At 38.9% G+C, this 24,022-nt stretch overlaps 2 protein-coding genes and 2 long non-coding RNA genes across 8 annotated transcripts; 1 reads left to right on the top strand and 3 right to left on the bottom strand.

Annotated features, from left to right (window-relative positions):
- Positions 1 to 855: 855 nt before the first annotated feature.
- On the bottom strand, positions 856 to 2,376 carry LOC143177379 (uncharacterized). Its single transcript, XR_013001555.1, has 3 exons — positions 2,271 to 2,376; positions 1,901 to 2,022; positions 856 to 996 (listed from the first exon to the last, which is right to left on the bottom strand). It is a non-coding gene; the product is annotated as an uncharacterized LOC143177379 (long non-coding RNA).
- Positions 2,377 to 4,958: 2,582 nt separating this feature from the next.
- On the top strand, positions 4,959 to 8,985 carry LOC143177468 (nischarin). Of its 2 annotated transcripts, none has more exons than XM_076375381.1 (3): positions 4,959 to 5,434; positions 5,957 to 6,269; positions 6,350 to 8,985. In XM_076375381.1, exons 1-3 carry the CDS (start codon positions 5,307 to 5,309, stop codon positions 7,313 to 7,315), a joined length of 1,407 nt encoding a protein of 468 aa, XP_076231496.1. In that variant the 5' UTR covers positions 4,959 to 5,306; the 3' UTR covers positions 7,316 to 8,985. The 2 variants fall into 2 exon arrangements, with proteins under 2 accessions (XP_076231496.1, XP_076231495.1); XM_076375380.1 differs by having other exon boundaries at positions 6,338 to 8,985.
- Positions 8,986 to 9,810: 825 nt separating this feature from the next.
- LOC143177470 (alpha-crystallin B chain) lies at positions 9,811 to 23,938 on the bottom strand. Of its 4 annotated transcripts, none has more exons than XM_076375384.1 (5): positions 23,566 to 23,938; positions 17,330 to 17,446; positions 16,810 to 16,836; positions 16,123 to 16,309; positions 9,811 to 10,005 (listed from the first exon to the last, which is right to left on the bottom strand). In XM_076375384.1, the coding sequence occupies exons 1-5, from the start codon at positions 23,751 to 23,753 to the stop codon at positions 9,811 to 9,813; spliced, it is 714 nt and encodes a 237-aa protein (XP_076231499.1). In that variant the 5' UTR covers positions 23,754 to 23,938. The 4 variants fall into 4 exon arrangements, with proteins under 4 accessions (XP_076231499.1, XP_076231501.1, XP_076231500.1 ...); XM_076375386.1 differs by lacking the exon at positions 23,566 to 23,938 and adding an exon at positions 21,258 to 21,393; XM_076375385.1 differs by lacking the exon at positions 16,810 to 16,836 and having other exon boundaries at positions 23,566 to 23,937.
- On the bottom strand, positions 17,453 to 20,547 carry LOC143177473 (uncharacterized). The gene is made up of 2 exons (XR_013001574.1): positions 20,168 to 20,547; positions 17,453 to 19,109 (listed from the first exon to the last, which is right to left on the bottom strand). It is a non-coding gene; the product is annotated as an uncharacterized LOC143177473 (long non-coding RNA).
- Positions 23,939 to 24,022: the final 84 nt, after the last annotated feature.

Here is a 24,022-nt window from a genome sequence, read left to right as displayed (position 1 = left end):
AATATTCAATTCGCTCGATTCCCATTTTTAAGGGAAAATTTTAAATCACACTTTTTCGAAATAGGTTTTTTAAATCAAAATCCACGAGACACTATATTCAGTTTTGAAACGAGTGCACTTGTGAAAATTACTACATCTATGACAGTCGTAAAACGAGACTCTTCTCGACTAGTTTTCTGTCTATTGAGGAGTAACATTTTGCGACACCTCAATTCTACAGTACATAAACGCTTGATTTGACTTGCGATCGCATGACTGAATGACTACCTACATAGGTTAGCAGAATATTATTTTCTTTTTTCTTGTTATAAAATATCAGTCGCTAATGGTTACTAACGCTTGACAAAAAACTTGTAGGCATCTTGAATTCCTTTTAATTTTAGAACTATAGACCACTACTCTATAGAAGAGTGCGCTGTATGCTGAAACTCAAATTCAATTCTATCTTACTTAAACCAATATAGCTTATGAGACTATGCGGTTTAACTCCCATCCCCAACAGATTAATCTTGGAACGGTTTCAATTTGGTGTCCTTTGAATCCTACGAAATCCAGCATGTTTCAGAACTAATCAAAATTAATATTTAGCAAAGATTCTCTGAATATTAAGGATAATATATGGTATTGCAAATCCAAAGGGTTATTAAAAGTGTGCCCAAATATGTACATATGTAGTCAGAAATGTTGGGAGGGGCTCCTGAACACATTAGCCCAGCTGTAGATAGTTATAATTATAGAACTTATGCTTCTTTTGGTTCAAATATTTGCCAAGTGGTCGTTCAGTAATTTTTATTCGGTTTCTAGTTCCAAAACAACCTCCGTCGGTATTATCGGTCTTTCGTACTTGCTCATGCTTTATAGATACTGCAATCTCCGCATTGTTCCAGATGGGATCGTGTCACGTACCAAAACGAACTCAATTCGCTTGATCAAATGAAAGAAGGAGAAACGGTGAGCCCTCTCAGTCAGACAACGAGAACGCTGCGCCCTACGCCGCTGCAACGAAAGAGGTACGCGCATAAGCGTAAGTAGAATAAATGTACCCACAAAGAAAGCATTCGTTCGTATGGAACGAACGAATGAACGTCTTCCAGAAAAATGGTGATTTCGAAAATTACAGTATCGACTGCATCGCCAAATTGAAACGCATCTTCGTTTCTAATACGCGCGTAGAATGTAAGATAGTATACATTCTACACGCGCGAAGTTGATATGGAATTTCTAATTATGAATGGAAACGTATGAATGGGTTTTAAGACCAGAGAAGCATACAAGCTGTGAAAAGATGCGTTGATCTTAGCGAAGATAGATAGATTTAGTGTGTGAAAGAGAAATAGAAAAGGACAAATATATTACCTACATATACCATCGTCATCATAACATCAAAGCAAAATAAAATGGCGAATTGCCTGACCGCGAGAGAGTAGCGCAGTGAATTTACCGATCTCCTCCACGGTTTGCGGCCTATGACCTATAGTAAAAGTATATGTACCTCTATCGCGGAGGAAACGATCTCATTCCTCTTCGACACTCGGTTTTTTCTACTCTTTCGACAGTCTACGGCCTACAATGTAACTCGTGAGATTCGTTCCATTTTTTCAATAAAGATACGCAGAACGATAAAATGAATGGCAGCGTTGACATACTCCTTGAATAAGTCAGACTATCGTAGTGCTGTACAATTCTGATAGTGTAGTAAAACCGTACATATGTATAAGTAGGCAGGTAAGTACTGTTCATTATCGAAACGAAGAGGAAAAACAATATGTAGGTACTTGTGAATTCATTTATGACTGTCCTCTAAGGATTCATAAAAAGTGGATAAACCATCCTCTATGGTAAGAACGCGAAAAGTATCTATGTAACGCAACATTCCAAAGAGAAGAGAGCGGGCACTCACCTTTGCTTGCGGTCTCAGGCTCCTGCTTCGTCGAACGGCCTCGCGGCAGCCACCATCCTCCATTCTCCTCTTCGTTAGCCTCTCGTTGCTTTCTGCGTGTACGCGTAATCGGAGATTCTACCCTACGACCAAACACCACCAAATTACTCTTTTCGCTTTTCAACGCATTTTTTTCTTATTTTTTTTTCAGCGTAGAACTTCTTCTTTTAATGATAAATTAATATTATTCCCAGCTACATCTACGTTTTCGTTTTAAACTCAATGGAATATAAAAAAGGATATATAGATATGTAAACAATTTTTCAGTACATTCTGAGTTATTGTTAAATGGAACTTTTGCAAAATTACAAAGGTATCTCATTTGTATAACCTTATTAAAGAAGGAAAAGATCGATTCTGAAATTTCTGCCACGTGCTCCGGAAATTCAGTTACACAAATCTGTGGTTGCGCAATTCAATAATACGCATGCGCACCGTACTGATACATTTCGTAAAAAGAAAGAAATTTTGCTTCGTTGAATTAATCGAAGAACAAACGATTTCGTTCTCGGCACAGTCGACTGTTAACGACACGACAAGGAATTCGAGAGTCCGCCCACCGCTGAAATACCTACTACCTGCCCGAGTGGTTCTCTCGAGGTTATGAGTCACGAAGCCGTCGCACGCTTTGCTAAATCTCCACATTTTGTCACGCGTTCTCTAACTCTTCACCACCTTCCAAAAGGCTGCCAATTAATCAATAGATATTTTCAAATCCATGAAGCGGTTCAGACAGGTTTGTTCAGAAATGAACAAATTTCAAAGCTTGAGGAAAGTGATTCTTTCGAGAGTAGGAATACAATTAACGAAATAGAAGTCTCTAAAGTTTTAGAATAAGAAGATAATTAAAATGGTCATTTATATCATATCTAACGCGTAGCAGTTACATATGTACAAATCTGTATCTCTCATAAAACATAACGAGCAAAGAATTCATCAAACGTGAAAAACTTACCATGGTTTCAAATCACCAGAGCAGAGAGAGAAGCGCACGATAAAAGACGTCCAGAAACAGTCGTGGCACTTTTCACCATATATTTTACATATGTCACTACACACACTCTACGCACGATTATCGAACCCTCATTGTTCACTAAATGTTACTACATAAAAACCTCACTAGTAGCGCTTCTTACACTTTTCAACTATGAGCACAACATCGTGTACAGAAAAAGAGGACGCTGCTCAACTACTGTAATCCATGAATTGGAACTATAAAAGAATCTTCACAGTCCTCTTGAATCCACATACAACATCGAACATTCCCTACAAATCGATTGGTTTGATTTTCCTGTGTTGATTCAGAATGTTTCAAGCCATTTTCACACAACCGTTCACGTTTATCGAACATAGCGTGGTAAAAGAATCTCCAAAATGTTACACAAGACGCACGCGTCTCCGTTTTAAATAAAAAAACGCCCAAACGTATCGATTATAAATCACCTTCTGGATAATTTCACTCGTGACGCTCACAAATTATTTCACGTCATTGTTGCATCGGTTGTATTCAGAGCAAGATACAGTTGTAAAAGTTGAAAAGAAACGCTTGGTATGTAAAAGGTTGTTCAACGAAATGAAATAATGGGTAAAATCGTAGAAAAATGTTGGTAAATCGATTCGTTTTCGAAAGACGGCAATCTCGAGGAATCGCGCACGGCCGTCGTGAAAGCGACACGACACTGGATGAGAGCGGGCAACAGGTTCGTCGGGTTGCCCTGAGGAACGTGACAACGGTACGAACAGGAAGGCGAGGAGAGGGGAAGGATAGATACTGGCCAGGTAAGCCAATGCCGCCATTGCTCCTGACGCAGCATCCACCGATTCACAGTGGCGTAATCGTGTCGATATCCTATCCAACACCAATCTCGATATTCATTTCCTTACGTTCTCTGTTTCATATTCATATGTAGAAAATGCTCTTTCCAGGCTTTAACTACCATATTACTAATAGCATTACTTCTTGTCAGTTATTGATACTTCATCACAGAATATTGTACGCATTTCATAGAGATGATAAATGTCCTTAGTGTTTCTAAATAAAGTATTATTAGTAATAGTGTTAATAAAACTAACAAAATATAATGATAATAAAAAATTCTGTGGTAGATATTTATCTTAGTAAAATCTCTGACAACTATAACATAATAATTTGTAATTAAAACAAGCCTTTGAAAAATTAATTTAACACAGAATGCAAAGCGTATCATGAATGCATTTGTGACCAAGTCATCAAAGCGTGACTCAACGAAGAGTTCGTGTAAATGTAAAACGTACGGTTACTCGAATGTATTGTGATATCAGTGATGCAATTCGACAAGAATTTAAATGACCATCTTTTTGTGAACAACTGCTACGCACAGCGAAAAGATGTGTAAAATAAATTTAACGGAACAGTATTAGTTTGTTTGTATTTTTATGTACTGTTACATATTACGTCACATTCTCTTAAGAAAACTTTATGAAAAATTAGTGTACCGATTCTTGAAGAAGGAAAAAAGTTGTATCGATAGAATTTTGATTACGCCATTGCAGCAACAGGTTGTCACCAATGAGAACCGCTGTGAATGGGCGCGTTCCTTCATTCGATAGGTAACAAATAGCAACAAGATCCGTAAATTTATGAAAATTATAAAGCGATCTTTCAAATTCACGAAAATATGTTGCAGAATACATATACATATGTTAAATTCAATAATGGATTAAGAATTTGTTAGAAATAAGTGTACACGAAACATGAATTTACGTGCCAATAAAACAGAATTGTGAACATCAAGTGATATATTTCTAGTAATAGATTCTTTACATAATTAAGTAATATAAAGAATATTCGTATGATTAAGTTTCTATACGTACCACGCGTTGGTCATTTACCAGACGATTTTTATTTTCGCATCGATGTAGCATTGAAGATTATTTACATCGTAAGGTCAAAGTTTCATAAGAATTAAGGGATGCACCCATAATTGAAAGGAAAAAAAGTATGAGAACCTTTGCAAGACAGTAGAGCTGGTTCAGCTGGTTGTACTCGAGGTCGACCCGATGTTTAGCTTAACACAAGGTGGAAGCACTACGACTACGATAATAACAGCAGTAGCTACTAGCCAGTAGCAGTTGTCAAAGATGAACGTTCGTAGAGTGAAGCCGTGTTGCATAGTGAGAGAAGTACCAGTAAAAAAGGCTGCGTGGTAGAAGCAACAAAGTACGATGCACCAAACGGATAACAATTATCCCTCTCTCTGATGCAAAACAGTCGATATTGACAGTTCTCTCGCTTCAATTCGGGATAACCTCTCGGCCTGTTCGACACACTGACAGCTTTGTCTGCCACGTCTTAAGTAGACCACTACCGAAGGGAGTTTCAGAAAGAATGGCGTGTCTCCTGTTAAATCAAGAAAACGTTCACATCAAAATACCCTCGGCTGACACCGTGGACGGTGTCACTTATTACTGTATCGAGGTTAGGATAGCTTCGATCAAATGGACCGTGAAGCACAGGTGAGCGTTTACGGCTCCCTTATTGTGGCATACTTCGTCTCTTCCGTTTACTGTTTCAAGGAATTATAGGTATTCATCGAATTCTAATATTTTAGTATTTTTTAGCAATTCAATGATTGACAAACGCCATTTATTTAATCTGCTTTTTGTAACGTAATGACTTATCGTATACTTCAGCTAATATTTCAGATTTCTTCATTGTAATTATTGCGTAAAACATCACTTAATTTCTCTGTTCGATGAAAGATTTATTTTTGTGTGCTTTTCAGTTTTTTTGTGTATCATTTCTTTATAACTTATCGAATAAAACAATCTAACAAACTTTTTAATTGTCTTTACATTCAATCCTTTCTTGTCGCATAAATGCGGACCCAAATAATACCTATATTTATTACTACTATAATAGTACAGTATCTCGTCGTCACCAATCATTCTTTTTCATTGTGCTCCATTTAACAAAAATCACAGGTTTGATATATTTTTAAAAGTTTAATACTCACTACATTTCTTTTACTATTACAGGTACAACGAGTTTGCAGAACTTCACGATAAGCTTGTTCTGGAGCATTGTGTCGAGAAAGACATATTGCCACCTAAGAAACTTATTGGCAACAAGTGTGAAGCCTTTGTAGAAAAACGTAGAGCAAGTTTAGAGATCTACTTGAATGCAGTTTATAACTATTTGAAAAAAGCAATGCCTAGAGAATTAGCTGTATTTCTGGATTTACATATATACGATATATTTTTCCTCTTACAGAGTATGGCTCTAGAATTTTTTACAGAAGGCAATAACTTGTTGCAGAAATCTAAAAGTTACAAGTTTAATCCAGTGCAGGTAATCATGAATCATCTAGATGTTATATGAAAATATTTCTTACATACTCTTGGATAAAATTCAAGAAGTCTTTGTTTCAGTTGTATGCAATTAGCGAAAGGTTAAAGCAGCCTTGCCCACCGTTGGAAGTAGTGGATAAGAAATATGATTTCAGTCACGTTTTGGATTTTAATTCCCACTTGCACGGTCTCACTATTGAAGGAAGCCCAGAGCCATACAAGACTAGCAATATTTACTCGTCAACATTGTCAATTGATTTGTCAAGCTTTAAAAATATTGAAGATCTAACGATCAATTGGTATCCAGTAGATAAAATATATCACATGGGCAATCTACGAGATACCGTTATACGTTTAACAGTGAATAATACGAAGCTCAGAAACATAGTTGAGCTAGCCATGTGCGAAGAAGTACATAAAAATATTGAAAATGCAAATGATTCGCATGTATGGTTAAAGGTTACTCACTTGGATTTGAGCGATAATCGAATAGAAACTATAGATGAAGCGATCAAATTGTTACCTCACATAGAATGCTTAACGTTGAATAATAATCTTCTTTCTGAAATTTCGAATATTACGTTGTTACCGAGATTATCTCAATTATATCTAGCATCGAATAATTTTACAACGTTGCCAGATGACTTGCATACGAAACTCGGTTATATCGTGTACATCGATCTATCACAGAACAAATTAACTTCATTATCAAGCTTTTCGAAACTGTATTCACTTGAGGGACTGGACGTGAGTTGTAATCGTATCGAGAAAATCGAAGAGGTGAAAAATATTGGTCATCTGCCTTGTTTGGAAAATCTGAGATTGACTGGTAATCCCGTGTCGACAATTGTCGATTATAGAGTGAAAGTGTTAGAACCATTTGGAAAAAGAGCAGCGGACATCTGCCTAGATAACGAAAAACCAAATCAAAAGGAATTGGATACGGTGTCTGTTCATCAAGCGCTTCGCATCGCTCGAGAAGGCAAGTCACCGACATTCACAGCATCGGATGCCCCATTATTCTCCGCAGAAATTCCAAGTATATAGAACATAACACATAAGAATTTTAATCGGGACAATATATTAGTATCTCTGCCCAGAAAATACTTTGATATGAATTTTTACATTTTACTTCGTCCGAGAAGAGAACTTTTTCAAACATGGATTTGATTGATGGTTGCGTTTCACGCAAACCAGCTTTCTTGTCTTTGATTTCTGAAAGGATACAGTTTTTAGAAATCGATTTTGGTACGATGTAACTAGCAGAAATGTAGATACAATGAGACAAATATGTGAAATGTGACTGGAATCTACCGAATCTATGCGTAACAGTCTTTTTATATCGTATTTATTGTGCGACGATCGTTGATGCTTTTTTTATTACCTTTAAAAGAGTAATATTTAATCAGTATAAATATCGAATCTGAATTTAAAACAAATAAATTTGAAACCTAAATTTATCATTGAAAATACATAATTCTGAAAGTGAATGTTCTCTTTCGTTTTGAAGACAGTGCGTGCTAGCAATTTGTATAAAAATAAAATGTGTATAATTCTTCTATGTATATAATTGTTTCTAAATTCCATATTACATGTTATCGTCATATATTTTTTATACTAACTCGATCAATGTAAGTTGAAGTAATAGGATTGATTGAAAATACTTTATTATAATTTTTCGAACACACGGTTCTTAGTCGATTAAATAATTGATGTAGCAATTATCAATTTGTTATTTAATCGTCGCAATAAGTTTGTCATGTTCAATTTGAAGTAAGACATTTACGGGAACTACTACTTTAGGGGATAGTCAGCTAAACTTATTACATTGCATTTAGAAATGCGAATCAAATACATATAATGATCGAAATACGTCGTCTTATTAAATGAAACTTGTGCATATATATTTTTCAACGAAATGCGTGATGAACATATGTGAATGAACGTGATATCTAAAAACCTTTATGCAGTGCTTGTATGGCTGACGATTGTATTGTATCTATCGTTTGTTGTATAAATCTTTAAAATCATGTTAGTCTGAAGAGATATAACCGCGTGTAGTGTCTCTCTACATGTATATAAAATGATGAAATATTTTGTTAATAAAGATCTACAAATGAATAAACTGCGATAATGTCTGCAAAAAATTTGATTAATTTCAAGTGGGATAGGAACGCGCACACATGCATTTTGGGCAGTACCTTTAAAGTTTATTTTTATTTAAACTTGCACAATTGTTCGCATTACCTTTTGTAAACATTATACGTATCTCAGTAATGGTAAAGTATTCATAAATAATTATAGTAATAATAATTATTATAACCATATTACATTGCTTACGTACTCTAAGCATTTTTGTGTTATAGTCTTTTACCGCAGTAGTACACCTAAAACTAACACATCATTTTTTTTGTATCAATAATTTTCGTGGTGCATGAGTACGCAATGCACCGAATAGTTTGCTTTTTTTGCCTTTGTACTTCTCACAAAGCAATATCTAAACAACATATATTTTTAAAGGCAATGCGTGTCTTTGCGAAAATTTGGTGGTACTTCTAAAAAGGAAGTACATAAAGCTGGTCAAAAAGCTGATCGTACCAAAACGTATAATAATTTATCAAACATCCATATTGTTTTCTCCTACAGTATTATACATACAATACAACGACGTCCAAGCGCCGTTAGAACATTACGATGCAATCGTTTATTTATTTCATTTGTCGAACGTAGATCGTGCAATCATGGCTCATAGATTGTGATCTACGAATTGATTCTCTGCTTGTCGATTAACAAGTATCATAAAAATACAGATATTTGAAAAAAGTATCAAAGCAACAAAGCTGATCGAAAATAAAGAAACACTGCATATCAAATACCTCTACATTAATTTTAATATAAAATTAGGCGGTTTTGTCTTATGGATGTCGTATTTTCCTGCGACGTCCTATAGCCTCCTTCGATTGACAATTTCCTCGTTTTTCTACATTTGATTAATATAATATATATATTTGCGCTTTCGCGACGATCCTGATCGAATTGATTATTTCTCGAGATAATGGTTAGTCATAAAAACTAATCAATGATCCACAAATGGCGCAAACCTATTTAAAGTAAACATATTTGAACTTTTTTCATTTGATGTAGAACTTTAATTTACTTTTGTAAATGTGAAATTTGAAATCTTCCTGCTTACGAAGGCTTGAATAAATTGATCATAAAAATTAAAGTTCTCCCAAGAGAACTTTTTTCTCGTTGAACATTTTTTGTCGCGCGTTTCTTTATACTTTTTTCTTTATTTTTCGATGCTTTTGTGTCTAACAAAAATTGAGACACAAGACATTTGAAATAAAGTAATTGGTTTGCAGCGAACGAATTAAGAGGAAAGATGTCGAAGAGAAAAAAAGGAGGAAAAAAGAAAAAGGTGGACTTACGGAGAAAAGGAGGCAGATGGGAGCTATTTGACGGATAATGGACGAATGATGGAATTTCAGAGGAAAATTTGGGATACGTTCTCGCATGTTCGTCCGTTGGATTTGTGCTTCCTATTGGTGCGCGATGGGGATGAGTTTTTCGCCCGATCCGATTGCTGGAAGTGGAGCCTCAACAGTCAGGACACCGTCTTTGCTCAGCGAAGACTTGATACTTTCGGGATTGGTTCCCTTTGGCAGCAGGAATTCGCGATTGTATTCCCTATATACCGATTTGCTCTCCGTCTTCTCTTCGTGTTTCGCATGGACCTAAAAAAATCAAAAGAAAAGTTTCATTTTCAGATTGCAATAAACATTTCAAGCATACAAATTATTTGAATATGATAAGTATTCCTATCGCAAGTAGAATTTATATTCTGTGTAGTACCTACTCTTGAAAAATAGGGGTGAACAGGAAAGGGTAAGAGCAAGGAGAACAAGGACGCGTGTGTCGCAGAGTGATGCAAACGAATAGAAGAGTAGGTTATGGAAAACGATGAAATCGGAACGCGTCAGTTGAGTTCAACTACTATCGCTGGGATCGATGATATCGTAAAGAAGAGGAACCTTGAAGCGAAAAAGGAGGGTACAGGCAAACGGCGACAGAAGGGCGCCACAGATTCTACTTGGTCCATTAGGGTAGTCATCTACCCTCTTCTTATCGTTTATTTATGATGAATCGATACCTCTTTCTCTTGTTCCATTTCATTATTTGAATGAAGTACTTTTTCAACAAGATTCGTGGTTATTTATAAAACAGCCTATTACATTCTTCAAAATCTTATTCAAAGGGAAAAGCATCGTCCTGAAGAGTTTTAAAGGCACATCGAAATTCCTTGGCCTAATATTTGGAAGAAGTTTCTTGTTTGCGGCGATTCGTAAAATCGGACAGCATCTAGAGACTAAGTGGCTTATGCGACGAGACGCGGTATAAATAGATATTGCATCACCCGACCGGCAAGCGTCGAGTAGCCAACCATTCGATGCAATGCAAATATCGCGCGGCACAGCAAGTAGTTCCTTACGAGATTTCGTATAAATGAATCGCATTAGCGAAACACACGACAAAGATGCAAAGCCGCTTCTTAATCGTCATCGCCGCATTTAGAAACCGTATGGTTAAACAATTTATCTCGAGCATCAAACAATTATCCGCTTATGCCCCTTCTTCGTTCCTTAGCGTCTCGTTTCGCGTAACAGCGCGCAGCGGGTCAATAAGTCGAATAAAAATAAGACAATATCGCATCTCTCGCCTGAACGACACCGTGTTTTCGAAATTTTAGAGGAACATTAAATCTGCGAAGATATTTTTCATCAACGCTATTTCTTTATCGTAAGTCTTAAGTTCAATTACATCCTGTGCTGGGAAAGAGATACACACTCCTATTTCGACGTCGACGTAGGAGTTACTTTCTCAATTTCTTAGGAAGTAGCAGAATATAGCAATATAGCAGAACAATTGAACGAGATCTGTCAGCAATATCAACGTTCATCTACACCTACCTATTATATTGAAACATGGGCACAGAAAACAGAGCAAGAAACGCGTGGAAAGCGACGAAGCTATCACGCGGTAGAGAGGGTGGGCCAAGGCGGGCGAGACTGATCGCGGCCGTGCTAATTACATTACGCAAACGGTGCTAATGAGCCGGGTTACTATTCACGCTTCACCTCGGCGCTGTGTCGAAGGTGCTCTCGTTCTTGGACCAGTTCGACCGATCTATCCGCGCGCTTGTTGCTTGCCAGCAAACCAAATAACCTGACCTTAACCTTGCGAAAAATCGCGGAACGAGTGCGAATCGAACGCACGTTCGACTCATTATGCAACCTACATGTCTATCAACAGATCCAATTTCATTTATCGAGCTAATATCGATCATACAGGCTATATCGGTATTACAATTTCTTCTCGTTACCAAATTCAGTTTGCATTGAAATTGAAACATTTCTTATTATAAATCTGCGTACTAAAGTGTACACTGACTCCAGTTAGACATCGAAACCTTGAATATTAAGAAACTGTAGCCGGGTCTTTCCTTTTGGTTACAACACGACTAGGAGAAAAAAATGAAAAAGTAAAGGGAGCATAGTATCGCGCAATAAAAACAGAGGATGTTATCTGGTGCGGTCTTGAGGTTTCATCTCCAAGAAGAAGATTGTGTTACGGACGAAAGGCAAAAAGGAAATGCAAGAGGCGCATGTAGCGTTGTGAAAGACAGCATGTAAATGGAAGGTACTGCAATTGCCAGTCTGGAACAGAGAATCGCGCTTCGCTTAGGCACTCGAGCATCTACTAAACGAAACAACTGTGAAAGTATGGCATTTGAATCTCTATTAACGAGTTCGCTCGGAAGGATGGCTTTCAACTGCATGATTCTTCAGTCTAGTCTAATAGGTAAAAAAACAGTGTCGTTTTACACGCTGATTAAGTATTAATTACTTCCAGGATTATACTTATATCTGATTGTATCACTTGTAACCAATGTTACGTAGGTATAAGTATCTGTTAAACCCACATGAGGGTTCAACGTAGTTCTTGTCTAGAACTATAAGAGCAACAAGCCTATATCTTCGATTCTTTGTCAAGTAAGATCCACAATAATCGATAGGATAAGTAATAGATAAAAAGTAGCGAAGATTCGTTGGTTAAGCGAGACCCATCGTGGCGCGCCTCGCCCTCGCCCTCGCCACGACACTCTCCTTCACGTGCTCGCGATATCGATCGGGCTCGCCCATGAAAGACCAAAAGCGAGCAAACAGCCGGCACGGTGGGCGCAGGTAACTCTAGACAGAGGAAAACTGGGGGAAAGAGACAGAAAGGGAAGAGAGAGGGATGGGAGAGCAAAAGGAAAACAGGGATGGATGCGAGAACTAGCTTCGCCATGGTGCCGCTGCCGCTGCCGCTGCCGCTGCCGCTGCCGCTGGTAACCCAACTCTGTCTCGGATCTAAGCTTTCTAGGCTGAATACATATCGTCTTACCACGCTCGTGAGGATTACGCAAACCATGGAACCGGCTCTAACGACACTCAATCATCGAATTCACTAACGCCGGCTTACAATTAGTTTCGAACCTGTACCTGATCGTTTCCAAATATGCAAGGCTTGTTCTAACAATGTGTCAACTCTTGGCAATATCGTCTAACGATAAGTTAACAATCCTCGCGTTCTCTATTCCTTGACTCGTGGCAAATCCAAAAACGTGCAGGGAGTTCGGGAACGAGGAGATATTACTCTGACTCAGAAGCTAAATATAACCACTCAATTTTAAAGTTCTTGTCTCAACTTTCTTTCCATGAACGCTCGTAAAGCTAGATCATCGAATCGTTTGAAGCTCTCGAAAGTCGATGGCGGCGTTGGTGTACCTCGTGACGCCTTTCCGGATCGTCTAATGGCACATTCTCCTTGACCGAAAAAGGGAACACTCTACGTGCTCCACAATTGTGTCGCGTTTTTACAAGCAACTCCATCTACGACTTCAATTTTAGCTTTGGGTCTTCGAACTGTAAACGTTGTTTGTAAAAAAAAGACATTTTGAGCAAAACAATTGATCCATAGATCAAATCAAATATTATCGATGACTACTGAAAATTGATCGAGCCATTTTTCACAGGGAATCGTTCCAGTTGCCCTGAACGCAGCCAAATGAATGGATATTTCACAATCGTTCCTTTCCAAGTAGCCCCGCGCTGTGACTCGTTTAAATGAAACCGCCGCGCCGCGCCGCGCCGAAGAAACCGGTCTCGGCGACCCTTGTTTCTATTTATCCAGTACCTGTACTTTATCGAGAGAGCATGACGTCAGCGAATTCGCAACACGAGAGCGGGGGGTTGTGCTCGCGTTCTTCGCTTCGGTCTGTTGCTCATCCTTCGAAACGCGTCCTTGGAGAGAAGCCCTTTAAGGACCGCGTTACGCTACAACTCGGACCCAGTCGACCTGAATCCGAGCTGGACCTTGACCACGATAGGACCACCGCGCAACCTGTTCGATGACAGTACTTTAACATTCTGCTCGCATAAGGACCGGTTAAGGAAGATCACGACACGTCACGGTTACTAAAATGAAACGCGCGTGTAATCGATTCAGACGGACAAGGTTTTCGGCCATTTGCATCGTTCAAGTACATCAATCTATAATGGCTTTGAAATGTCTCAAATTTCGTTGTCCGATCAAGGGTAATTCGGTATCTCTTTTATCGAACGAATATATGTCAAACAACAAATCATTCAATTGATTTCATTGTAAACAATCGTAGAAATTAGGAACACAATTAATGCTAAACAATCGCGATTTCCCCGTAACGAACCAAAAGCAGGATATGTGTATGTAGGTATACTCTGATTGTACTGACGTGTTAATAGCAACGTTCCGCTGCGTCGTTGTCTCACGGTTCGATTACTGAAAAAATTGTGGGGTCAAAGTTTATCAGACAGAGACTGGTCGTTCAGTGAAAAAAAATTGGAATAAAGCAGTCCCTGTCTGTGGAGGTAAAACATCGTCTCTTTTGCTTTGATCTTTCTTGGAGTTAACAGACCCTACTGCCGCAGTCGCGCCGCGCCACGCCACGCCACGCCGCGGCGCCGGTCAGTGACCTTGCTTCCATACTTTGTGTAACCGTGCTACATATTCGCGTTTTATGTCCCATTTTTTCAAAATTTTCCAATTTTTTCATATTCTTATACCTCTGATTGAATTCTACTTCCTACTGATGTAACCCACGAATATAAAAGTAGAGAGATAGATATACGTAGAAGAAGAATAATGGCGGAAAAGATCAAATATACTTCCTGATCTCTCACTCTACAAGGTACCTATACAGAATACAACCTTCTGTATAATTCCTTTATGATAAAACTGATTTTGAACATGCCCACCAACTAGTAATATCTTCCTATAGACTCCAGTCTTGTTTTAATAATCAATGGGGGGGGATGTTGAGCAATTAGAAAAGTAGAAGTAAAAATGATAAAAGATTATAACCATTCTAAACGTTGCATACAAACTTTACAATGCTCGAACATTATTCGAGGACGTGGTGAGGCGCGCGGCGTGACGAGCGGCATGAACTTATTTTTGGCGAGGGCTATTTTAGTCGGCAAGTCGACGGGAATGCCGGCCAAAGAAGAAACTTGAACGCGTGCATGCACGCACGCACGCACGCACGCACCCTTTGGAGAAAATTCTGGCTTCGACTTCCTGCGCACATTCTTTTTTTTAACCAATCCATCAAATTTAGCTCTGAGAAAAAAGCAGTCCAATAGCAAAATGCTGTTCAACTTTCGAAAAGTTCTGTTTTTTGTTCCATTCGTATTTACGAAGAATGAGAAAGAAGAAGCGACAAATCCCATTAATTTCCGAAATTGAAATGGTTGAAAAATCGCAATTGAAGCAACAAGAAAAACTACCGTATTGGCTGCTGTCATGATGCAGTCCAAAGTGAGAGTCTGCGCGTGATAGTAAGACGCGCGACGATTCTCTTAAGCGGCAACAATTGCACCTACGCGAGTTACTCCGGTTTGACCGGTAGAGTTGACTTCCGAGCGGAAACTGACGCAACAGGAACAATTAGTACGTTCAATATAGCTCATAAAAGGTCTAAGCGCCAGGCCGGAAAAACGGTTGAGGATTCCAAGTTGCTTCCTGTTCATCGTTCTTCGCGCGACATACGTATCCCTACACCAAATACTTTGCATCTCATTAAAACTACAGCTGCTGCGCGTGTTTCAAATGGATGACTCGATAAATATTTTTCGCGAGAAACCAGTGTAAGATTTCTTTTCGGGGAAACTGAATTTACATTCACGTGTGAAAGGATCATAAGCTGGTTATGGTCGAAAGCTTGGGATGAGACGCTAAAGTGATTCGCGGTGTCGATTACGCAAAATCGTGAGCTAGATTCGTGCGTTGCCAAATTGTGCAACGAGCGTTTGAGAATGAAATATATTAACGGTGAGTCAAATATAATAATTTCACGTTTTATTTATTGTCAAAGAAGAAAGTCTTATGGACCCAATTAAGCGATATTCTATTTCGCGCTGCTCTATCCTGTCGCGTATAGATGTCGACAACAAGAGCGGGGCAATTTTCAGCAGAAACGATCTCGTTTGACAATCCAGAACCGGACCATTTCAATAGTCGTTGCCAGCAATTTGTCACGCATGGAAATAACCCGGGACCAGACAATTCTTCATTTATATTCCCAGATAAATTTCCAATCTACGTGGTTCAGAAATTGAACAAGTTAACGAAGGAACGATCTCACTCAACTCTATTCAAATCGCGAGAAGAATTGTCAGGAATTTATTCCTACAAAGACGAGTAGATACCTATTCAGTATTTCGGTTTCTATAAAAGAGGAGATGCTAATTGTAAGTATGCATTTCACTTACCAGTAACTTGTTGTCCACAGTCTTAACAACAATCTCTTCTGGCGTGTACTGTGAAACGTCGAATCGAAGCTTGAGCATCTTGCTGTCACCTTCATCTTGGATGAGGGGGCTGTTCAGACCGTCCAACCAGGCCGAGTCATGCTGAGGGCTCAGGGAACTACTGTTCTGAGTGCTCTGTGTGGTAGTACTGAAAGGCACAGAAAGCGTTCGATCAGTAGTCGACTCTTTGATCGCGTCGAACATTTTTGGGATGACTGCAGTCGAACAATGAACAAAAAAAAATACAAGTCGAATGCATCAACGACGATGACAGCGTGTGGTCGAAGGCAATAGAAAATGGCAAGGGTAAGCGCGTCTCGATCGAGACTCGTTCGTTTACGGGTGACCTAGATGTGCCTTACCTACGGTGAAGATGGAACGAATAAGAGACACACGAAACATTGACAAACGAAGGAACTACAAGATCGTGCTTATCTACTTAACAGGCCAACTTTCTAGCCGCAGATTCAGCTCAAATGTTAGCGTATTTAGCATACGATTTCTTTCTTTGGCGAACAACCCGTAACAAGCAAACTGCAGAAAGCGTCGCTGCTATTTACATACTACTTAGCCTGTTAATTATAATTCACCATATCAGTTACGTTAATTGCTGTTGACGATTGACAAGGAGAGATGTGCTACTATTACCTTTTATGGAGTGGTTTCGATGATGTCCTACAGGTGCCCACAAGGAAAAAGAACAGACAGAAATAGTGCTTTTGAAACGATACGAGTTATTATTCATCGCCGGTTACTTGAAAGATGGCACTCGCTTCGTAGACTACACGCATTTCAGTAATTTTTTTCATTGGATTTTATATGGCAAGGAAGTACGATATTCAACGAAGCAAAGCGATACGAGATCAAACTGTATTCTAAGCGGTTACTCAAAATTTAAGTTTGGAAATTTCAAATTTCAAATTTTCAAATTTTTAAATTTTCAAAATTTCAAATTTTTAAATTTCAAAATTTCAGTTTCCACGCCTTAAGAGTACCACCGATTTCAACTAACATCAACGTGAATCTACATAAATCTACACAGGATTTGTGCAACATGTGGAAAAATAAGTGACTGGTGTCTATTCTAACGTCTAACAAAGGTACGCGGCGAACAGTTTTTCCGTACGTTGATAGATGAATCGTTTCTGTGTACACACAGTGGCGTCACCTTTTGAAGCTGTCGAATGCGGACCGCGTTGGCGGTGCTGCAGGGTCGACCTTGTCCCAACCTTCGGTCTTCGAGGTCGTCGACGTACGGTGTTCGGTGGTGCTCGTGTGATGTCGACTTCGAGTTAGTCACCAACGTGCCAATGCAGAGAGCCAATCAGAAGGCGAGACGGAAGTCGAGCAAGGGGTAACAGGGGGCAATTATTATTTTGTTAACTTCGGTATGCGGTTAGTTTCTGTCTCAAAACGTTTTCATAAGTCGCCACTCTTAGCGGCAGACTCATCGACACCTTTTTTATACAATTTTTAACGTTTCTTGGCGACAAACCATTGCATTCCCGTTACCACAATTTTCTTTTATGATGCCGTGTCAAAACGGTAAGGAACATTGTAATCGGTCAAGTTTTAGTTCGTCGCCAAGAGACTGCGTTCGAAGTAAGGTCCATTCCCAGGATAGAATTAGATTTTTCATTGTATTTACAAGTAGGAAAAATATGGAAATAACACCCAAAGTTCCATCCCCGTTCAGTTACACGAAGGTCTATGGAGATATCTCCGAACACGTGGAGTCGCTGTTGTTCGGTATTTTTATTTAATCAATCATTTATCACTTTACTTGTTTCAGAATCTAAGATCGTCAATCTAAGATAGCCAATCTAAGATCGCTCTGAAAAAAGAGCGATAGAAAACTCAAGCGATTAAATGCTTATCCAAACTTGGACACTCGATTTATCTCATAAATATTTCAATAGGTTCAAATCGAGCTCATTATACATGTACTAATTTATTTATTAATAATAATTATAATAATTGTGTGTATGCGTGGGTCTGTGTGTGTGTGTCATTTATACATAACACGCTACAGTTAAGAACACGTTTTATTTGAAAAGCAAAATTAGACTTGCAAATCGAAGCATCGGATACCAAATAAATCATTAAAACATCATTTAATCGAAACATTCAATAGATAATAGATTTAATGTTTGCAAAACGAAACATTCGGTTGCGTAAAACTATCGCATACGATAAACGCAAAAATAATCGCTAATTCAATTAATACAGAAATCAAATTCTAATTCTAATCATCTATCATACATTTTAACCGTAACTCAAGGTAACGCACGATAGACTGTTAATCCATTCAGACTGTAAGCGGCTCACAATCATCGATCGATACTGTACTTCCAATTTATTATACGTATACTTCGAGTTAATCGATATTATTAATAATCTGCGATCCTGTTACGAATCAATTTATTGTCAGGTTCAAATCGGACGTGTTCTCGTTATTTATAGGCAAACTTTGTAACTAAATGGCAACTCGCCGTGTGATTCATAAAAACTAATAACCGGAAGTCACGGCCATTTCCTTCTTTGTAAAGAAGGTTGACCGAAACAACTCTAAAATAGTGCAGCACAGCTAGGCAGCTCTGACCATATTGCACTAACATCAAGATTAGGATGGAACTTCCTCGCCTTCGCATATTCCTCTAGGTTTCAAATTTTTCTCTTTTTTCTCTCTTTTCTCTCCCCCTTCATTACGACAATTTGACAATTTCTCAACAGCGATACTTTAACTATAGCGATAGTTAAACTGAATTTATTAAGTTGCATTTATGTAATCATTTTGTTCTGTGTCACTAATTTCAAGAAAAGTGCTGCGTGTCCCGTCACTGTCACGCAAAGTATCAAGTACCACATCGTCTCCTCTACTTCAACTCTTGTAGTCTTAAAAAGCAAGCCAACGCGTAACGACTGTTTCTTTTCTTTTCCTAGGTGAACTGTTTCGTATGGAAGAAAAGATAAAAATCTATCAAAACGTAAACGTTATTGTAAAACATGAAAGCAGTGAAAGTGACAAGTTAGTGGAAGAAAGATATAGAATGCGGTAGCAATTATCCTCAGCAGCAGACAGATCCTGGTACAAAGCGTGGTTGGTGTCTGAAAGAGCAAGTGTCGGCGGGAGAGGTGAAATTCATGCCGAGCAGCCGAGCAGGATCTCTGCAAGAGAGAATCGACGAGCTGGAAATGCCACGCGATAAGTCACAGCCTTTACCCGCCAGCTCTCATGAATTTTCGTTATTTCGTTATGTCGATTTCTGGTTACGTAAGTAAGGTCTGGGTTCCATTCAGCTATGCAAATCAAGTTTTTCTCGGCAAAATTGCGGAAGATACGGGTCGAAACAGACACACCAATTCTTCTCCAAATTTCCTCATTCATAACTGACGTGTCGTACAATAGTGTTTTCATTGCAAGAACAAAGATAGGATGAAGGACACATCTCTCGATTCTTGTCTGGCAACATTTCAATGAATAGTTTATAAATTTCACGGTATGGAATGCAAATTGCCGCGTACTTGGCCTAGAAAAGTGGCTTGAAAAGAATTAGCGACGGAGACGATATACGAGACTGGTGATCGTGCGATAGCTCTACTTCCCCCCGTTTGGTTAGCCACACTGCGAACACTATGCAAATTTCGAGGAATCTATCGATTAATACTCGGAAAGGTGATACCTCGCCAGTCACGTAATGGTAATACAACCCTTCGTGTAGTCGATGTTCGTTTTATCGTTTCTATGAATTTTCAAATTATAAAATTATGTATCTACCTATCTACTACGAAAAGAGTAAACAGTCCGATTAGCATAAAGAAATGAACGAGCACGAAGCGACTAATTTTGTTTCAAGTATGACCAGCTGCGGTCTTGATTCGCGGAAATGAAAGAGACGTGGGTAGCCAAAGGCTGAGTTGAAAATGCACGGAGCATGCAACGTTAGCGACAAACGGGCTTACTTAATCGTGAGTGGGCATAAATCTCAACGGTTAAGCTGCTCACCTCTAAAGTTTCGAGCATCGATTCGACTTGCTCGTACATAGAAAGGTAACGTGTTACACGCAAGCTGCGAGATTAATTTCCTTCCACCGTAAGAGCCTGGTGCGACGTCTAGCTACGTGTACCTTTTCTTACCATCGCGATCGGCCACGCACCGTTTTCACTAACATAACTTCGCCTCCAACTAATTTCATCCTAGTATCATCGCTATTAATATGTTCTTGAAATTTTACAGTCTTGCAAGGAATTTCGATCGACGCGACGGCAGGAATAATTATATGGAAGGTGTTGAGAAAATGGAGTAATTTGATCGCAAGCCATCGAAGATACGAGACGAGAAAAGAAATTTCGAAACTACTTCACAATGTTACGAGTTGAGTCATCTCGCGTACCTACTAGAAAACATTTTCGAAAGAAGCTCGCGAACATTTATTTCGAACGATACATATCTATTTGCGGCGAGCCGTCCCTGAACGGCGATTACGTCAGCGCCACGCGAGTCCTCGGACCTCCTAAGTAATGATCCATATTCGCCTCCCACAGATCTACCGACGATTCATGATCGATACCGAGCAAACACCTGCGCGCGTTACTCACCGACCGAGTGCCGAATCCGAGCCCAACACATTTCTGGATCTACATATTTTCAACGAGCTGCACCTTCTCCACCTTTCTTTCCTTTTTCTTCGCCCATTAAAAAGCTAATCTCGAGTATCTTCGGATATCTTCCGTCAGTTCTGAATAACTTTCTGCATTTCTCTAACGCACAATCGTTTCATGTAATACCAGCATATCGTAAAACTGCACATCTGGTCAATGTTATCGTTACAGTCTATTCGAATAATTTATAATGCTGAAGCACTCCACTTCACACTTTTGACAAACGAATTGAATAAATAATAACGATTAACGTATCGTTCACTAGAATCGAATACGCTCAAGTCATCGATCCACTCGCACAGTTGATCGATTCTTTTTCGAAAACGTACAACTGCGGTTCTCGTCGCGTTATCTAAAGTTCTGTATGAAATTTGGAAAGAAGCCAAAGCGATTCGCGATCATTTCAAAATTCCATTTATACGATGCTACCTACCGAAACTTGATCACCGTCTTATGATCCGGCGGATAGAGATCCTCGTCGATGATCATTTTTGGCGATAAAAGAGTACAGGCTTTGCGTTGTTGCTTGTTGCTTTTAACGAAGCAGAAATATTACTACGCAGTGCAACATGACAGAGGATCAACGATCAACGCAACTCTCCTCTCCTGCACCTTTTCCGCGGCTCCCGCTTGCAATTTAGTAGACAATTCTACGAGTGGGGATTGACGATCGCGTAACGTGTCAGTGCCAAGGATACACTGACACGACGCACTTATATGTACACCTATCTTCCTCTCTTTTAACACCTCCAGCTAATAGTTACCTACTAGACATTCATCGGAAACGGTTTTGGAATTCGCGTAGATATTATTGGTAAGTATATCAATTCGCAGAGTATGTAAAATATACTCAGCTACGACTCGTTTTCAAATTTAATCATGGAAATGGCAAACAACCTTGCTCTCGTTCGATATCGCGATATCTGTGAAGCATTTAACGAGATTACAGGAAGAACCGTGTCCTTTGCAGGTGCAACAAGTTGCGTTAAACGATACCATTACGCAACCCATCATTTTAAGCAATGGATGGGCGACGAACGTTTCCATAATAATCACCGCTCGTGAGAGGAGCAATCATTTTAGGATCCAATGACAAACCTATTCGGTATGTACCTTTCAATTGGAAAATACACTTTGCCATTATAACTCGACGCCCATTTCATTGTTTATTTTATTTATTACATAGACGCACATCAAAATTACCTCCTCTCATTTTTTCAATACTACTGCAGTATCTAAATCGCATTCAATTTTTTTATCTTATTAGCTTAAGAAAATACGAAAGCTGTTTACGTCTTGTCAACAAGCAGGTGCAAATCGAAAGTCCGTCGAAAGTTTGGTTTTTCGTTTATATTCATTTACCCCCCGGCTAGAAACTTTAGTGGGGAGAATATCGTCGAAGGGGGCTCGTGCTCTTTACAGCAAGCCCTGACGAAGTCTCTATAAATAGCAGGCATATACGTATGCATTAAATTTACGTGCGTTACTGAAATACGTGAAACCAACATACGAATATATATGGTATGTATGTATGCCTTTACAAAGTAAAAAAATTGAAATAATTTTGAAACGTTTAAATTAAGTATGTACATATTCGCTTACGTTAATAAACATTTCAATATTCGACGTCTTCGAGTACTCGATAACTTACACAACAGATATTCAAACAGCAAGATCCAATGTGAAGATTCAAACTATTCCAATACTTTACCTACATTTAAGAGTTCAGATTTGATTTAGTGCCTACGCAACTTCTTGAGGCATACCGTCATGTTAATTCGCGGCAAAAATCAACAACTGCCGCATAACTCTGCAAATATTGAGTCGAAAAAAACATGTCTGTACTCAATAGTCACTCATGTTGCGACCGCTACTCTATGTCACGAAACGCTTACGATCGATCGGTTCACTTTGATCCTACGTACATCATTTTCTCGCGCGTGTGCATTTGCCGAAGTTATAGAAATACGTAATACGATGCGCTTCCAAAAGAAATTCAGCTCATATTCGGTGTAACTATACATACCTAAATCGAAATTTTCTTTCAATTTCTTTTCATATTGAATTCTAAACTAATTCTATGATAACTTTCTCTTATTTTTATTAATATTAGAATCTCAATTCATTCTAAATGATTAGCCCTCCGCATGTGACGTCTCGATGTAAACTTCGCATCGTAAAAATACAGTATCGATCGATTCGATTCGTAATAACGCATAAATACTTAAATATTCGTAAATATTAATAAGTACAAGGAACATAAAAACAATCGAAAATAAGATTTGTAAATCGAAGCAAATGTAAACGAAAAGTGACGCTGCTTAATTTTTGCAGCGTTAAAATATCAATTGAATCGGCTGCAACAGCACGTATTGGTTCTCTTTGCCATCTTTAGTCTGCGATAAATTCTGCTTAATCTTATTCCAGAAGAAATCTAGGTTTCCTTCAAGTAGAGAGAGTAAATAACATCATCCACGTAAACAAACAAGTTTTGTAGACCCCCGCTAGGATAAAATAAAGGACGAATAGTTGACGGTATGTTGAATGCTAAGTCCATTTTCTGTTCACATGTACTCGAATAGACTTTTTGGTTGAGAAAGCAAAATATGTGCGTTCTGTTCATAAATTGTAAGAGAAGACGGATATGTATCGCAAACGGGAGGGAAAAGAGTGACCGTGTGCCTTTGTAAAAAGGGTTAGGTGCGTGGTTGTGGTTAGCAACAATGCCGGAAGCAACGTACCTGGTGGTGCTTTTAAAAAAGTTGTTGCTTTCGCGGTTCATCAACTCGCTACGGAATCGTGACATCTCATCCTCCATCTTTCTCATCTCGGCGTCGAAGCGTTCCCGTATGTTGGAAAACTCAGTGTCGATCACGCTGAAGTCACCGAGCTTGATGGGAATATTACGCTTGATACCACTGTCAGCCATGATTTCTTCTCTTCGTCCACACTCGTGTCTCTTTCACAAATCCACTAGAGATACTTTGTCGAGTATCGTACCGGTATATAGCACTGCTCTATCACAAACGATCGCTCGTTCTGCGTTAAGCGAACTCTTTCTCGATATTGCGTAGGACGTAGAACCAACTTACACGATGTTTCGGGTAAGAATGAGCGCGGCTAACCGGCTGCTCCTTAAATAGTCGCGACGCAATCGCCGACTGCTCCGCTACCGCTCGGCTCCCTTCGACTCCCTTC

This window comes from Calliopsis andreniformis, chromosome 3 (genome assembly GCF_051401765.1).
Source record: "Calliopsis andreniformis isolate RMS-2024a chromosome 3, iyCalAndr_principal, whole genome shotgun sequence".
NCBI classification, from domain to species: Eukaryota; Metazoa; Arthropoda; class Insecta; order Hymenoptera; family Andrenidae; genus Calliopsis; species Calliopsis andreniformis.
Note: the sequence above shows the minus strand (reverse complement) of the source record. Positions and strands in the feature narration are given on the sequence as shown.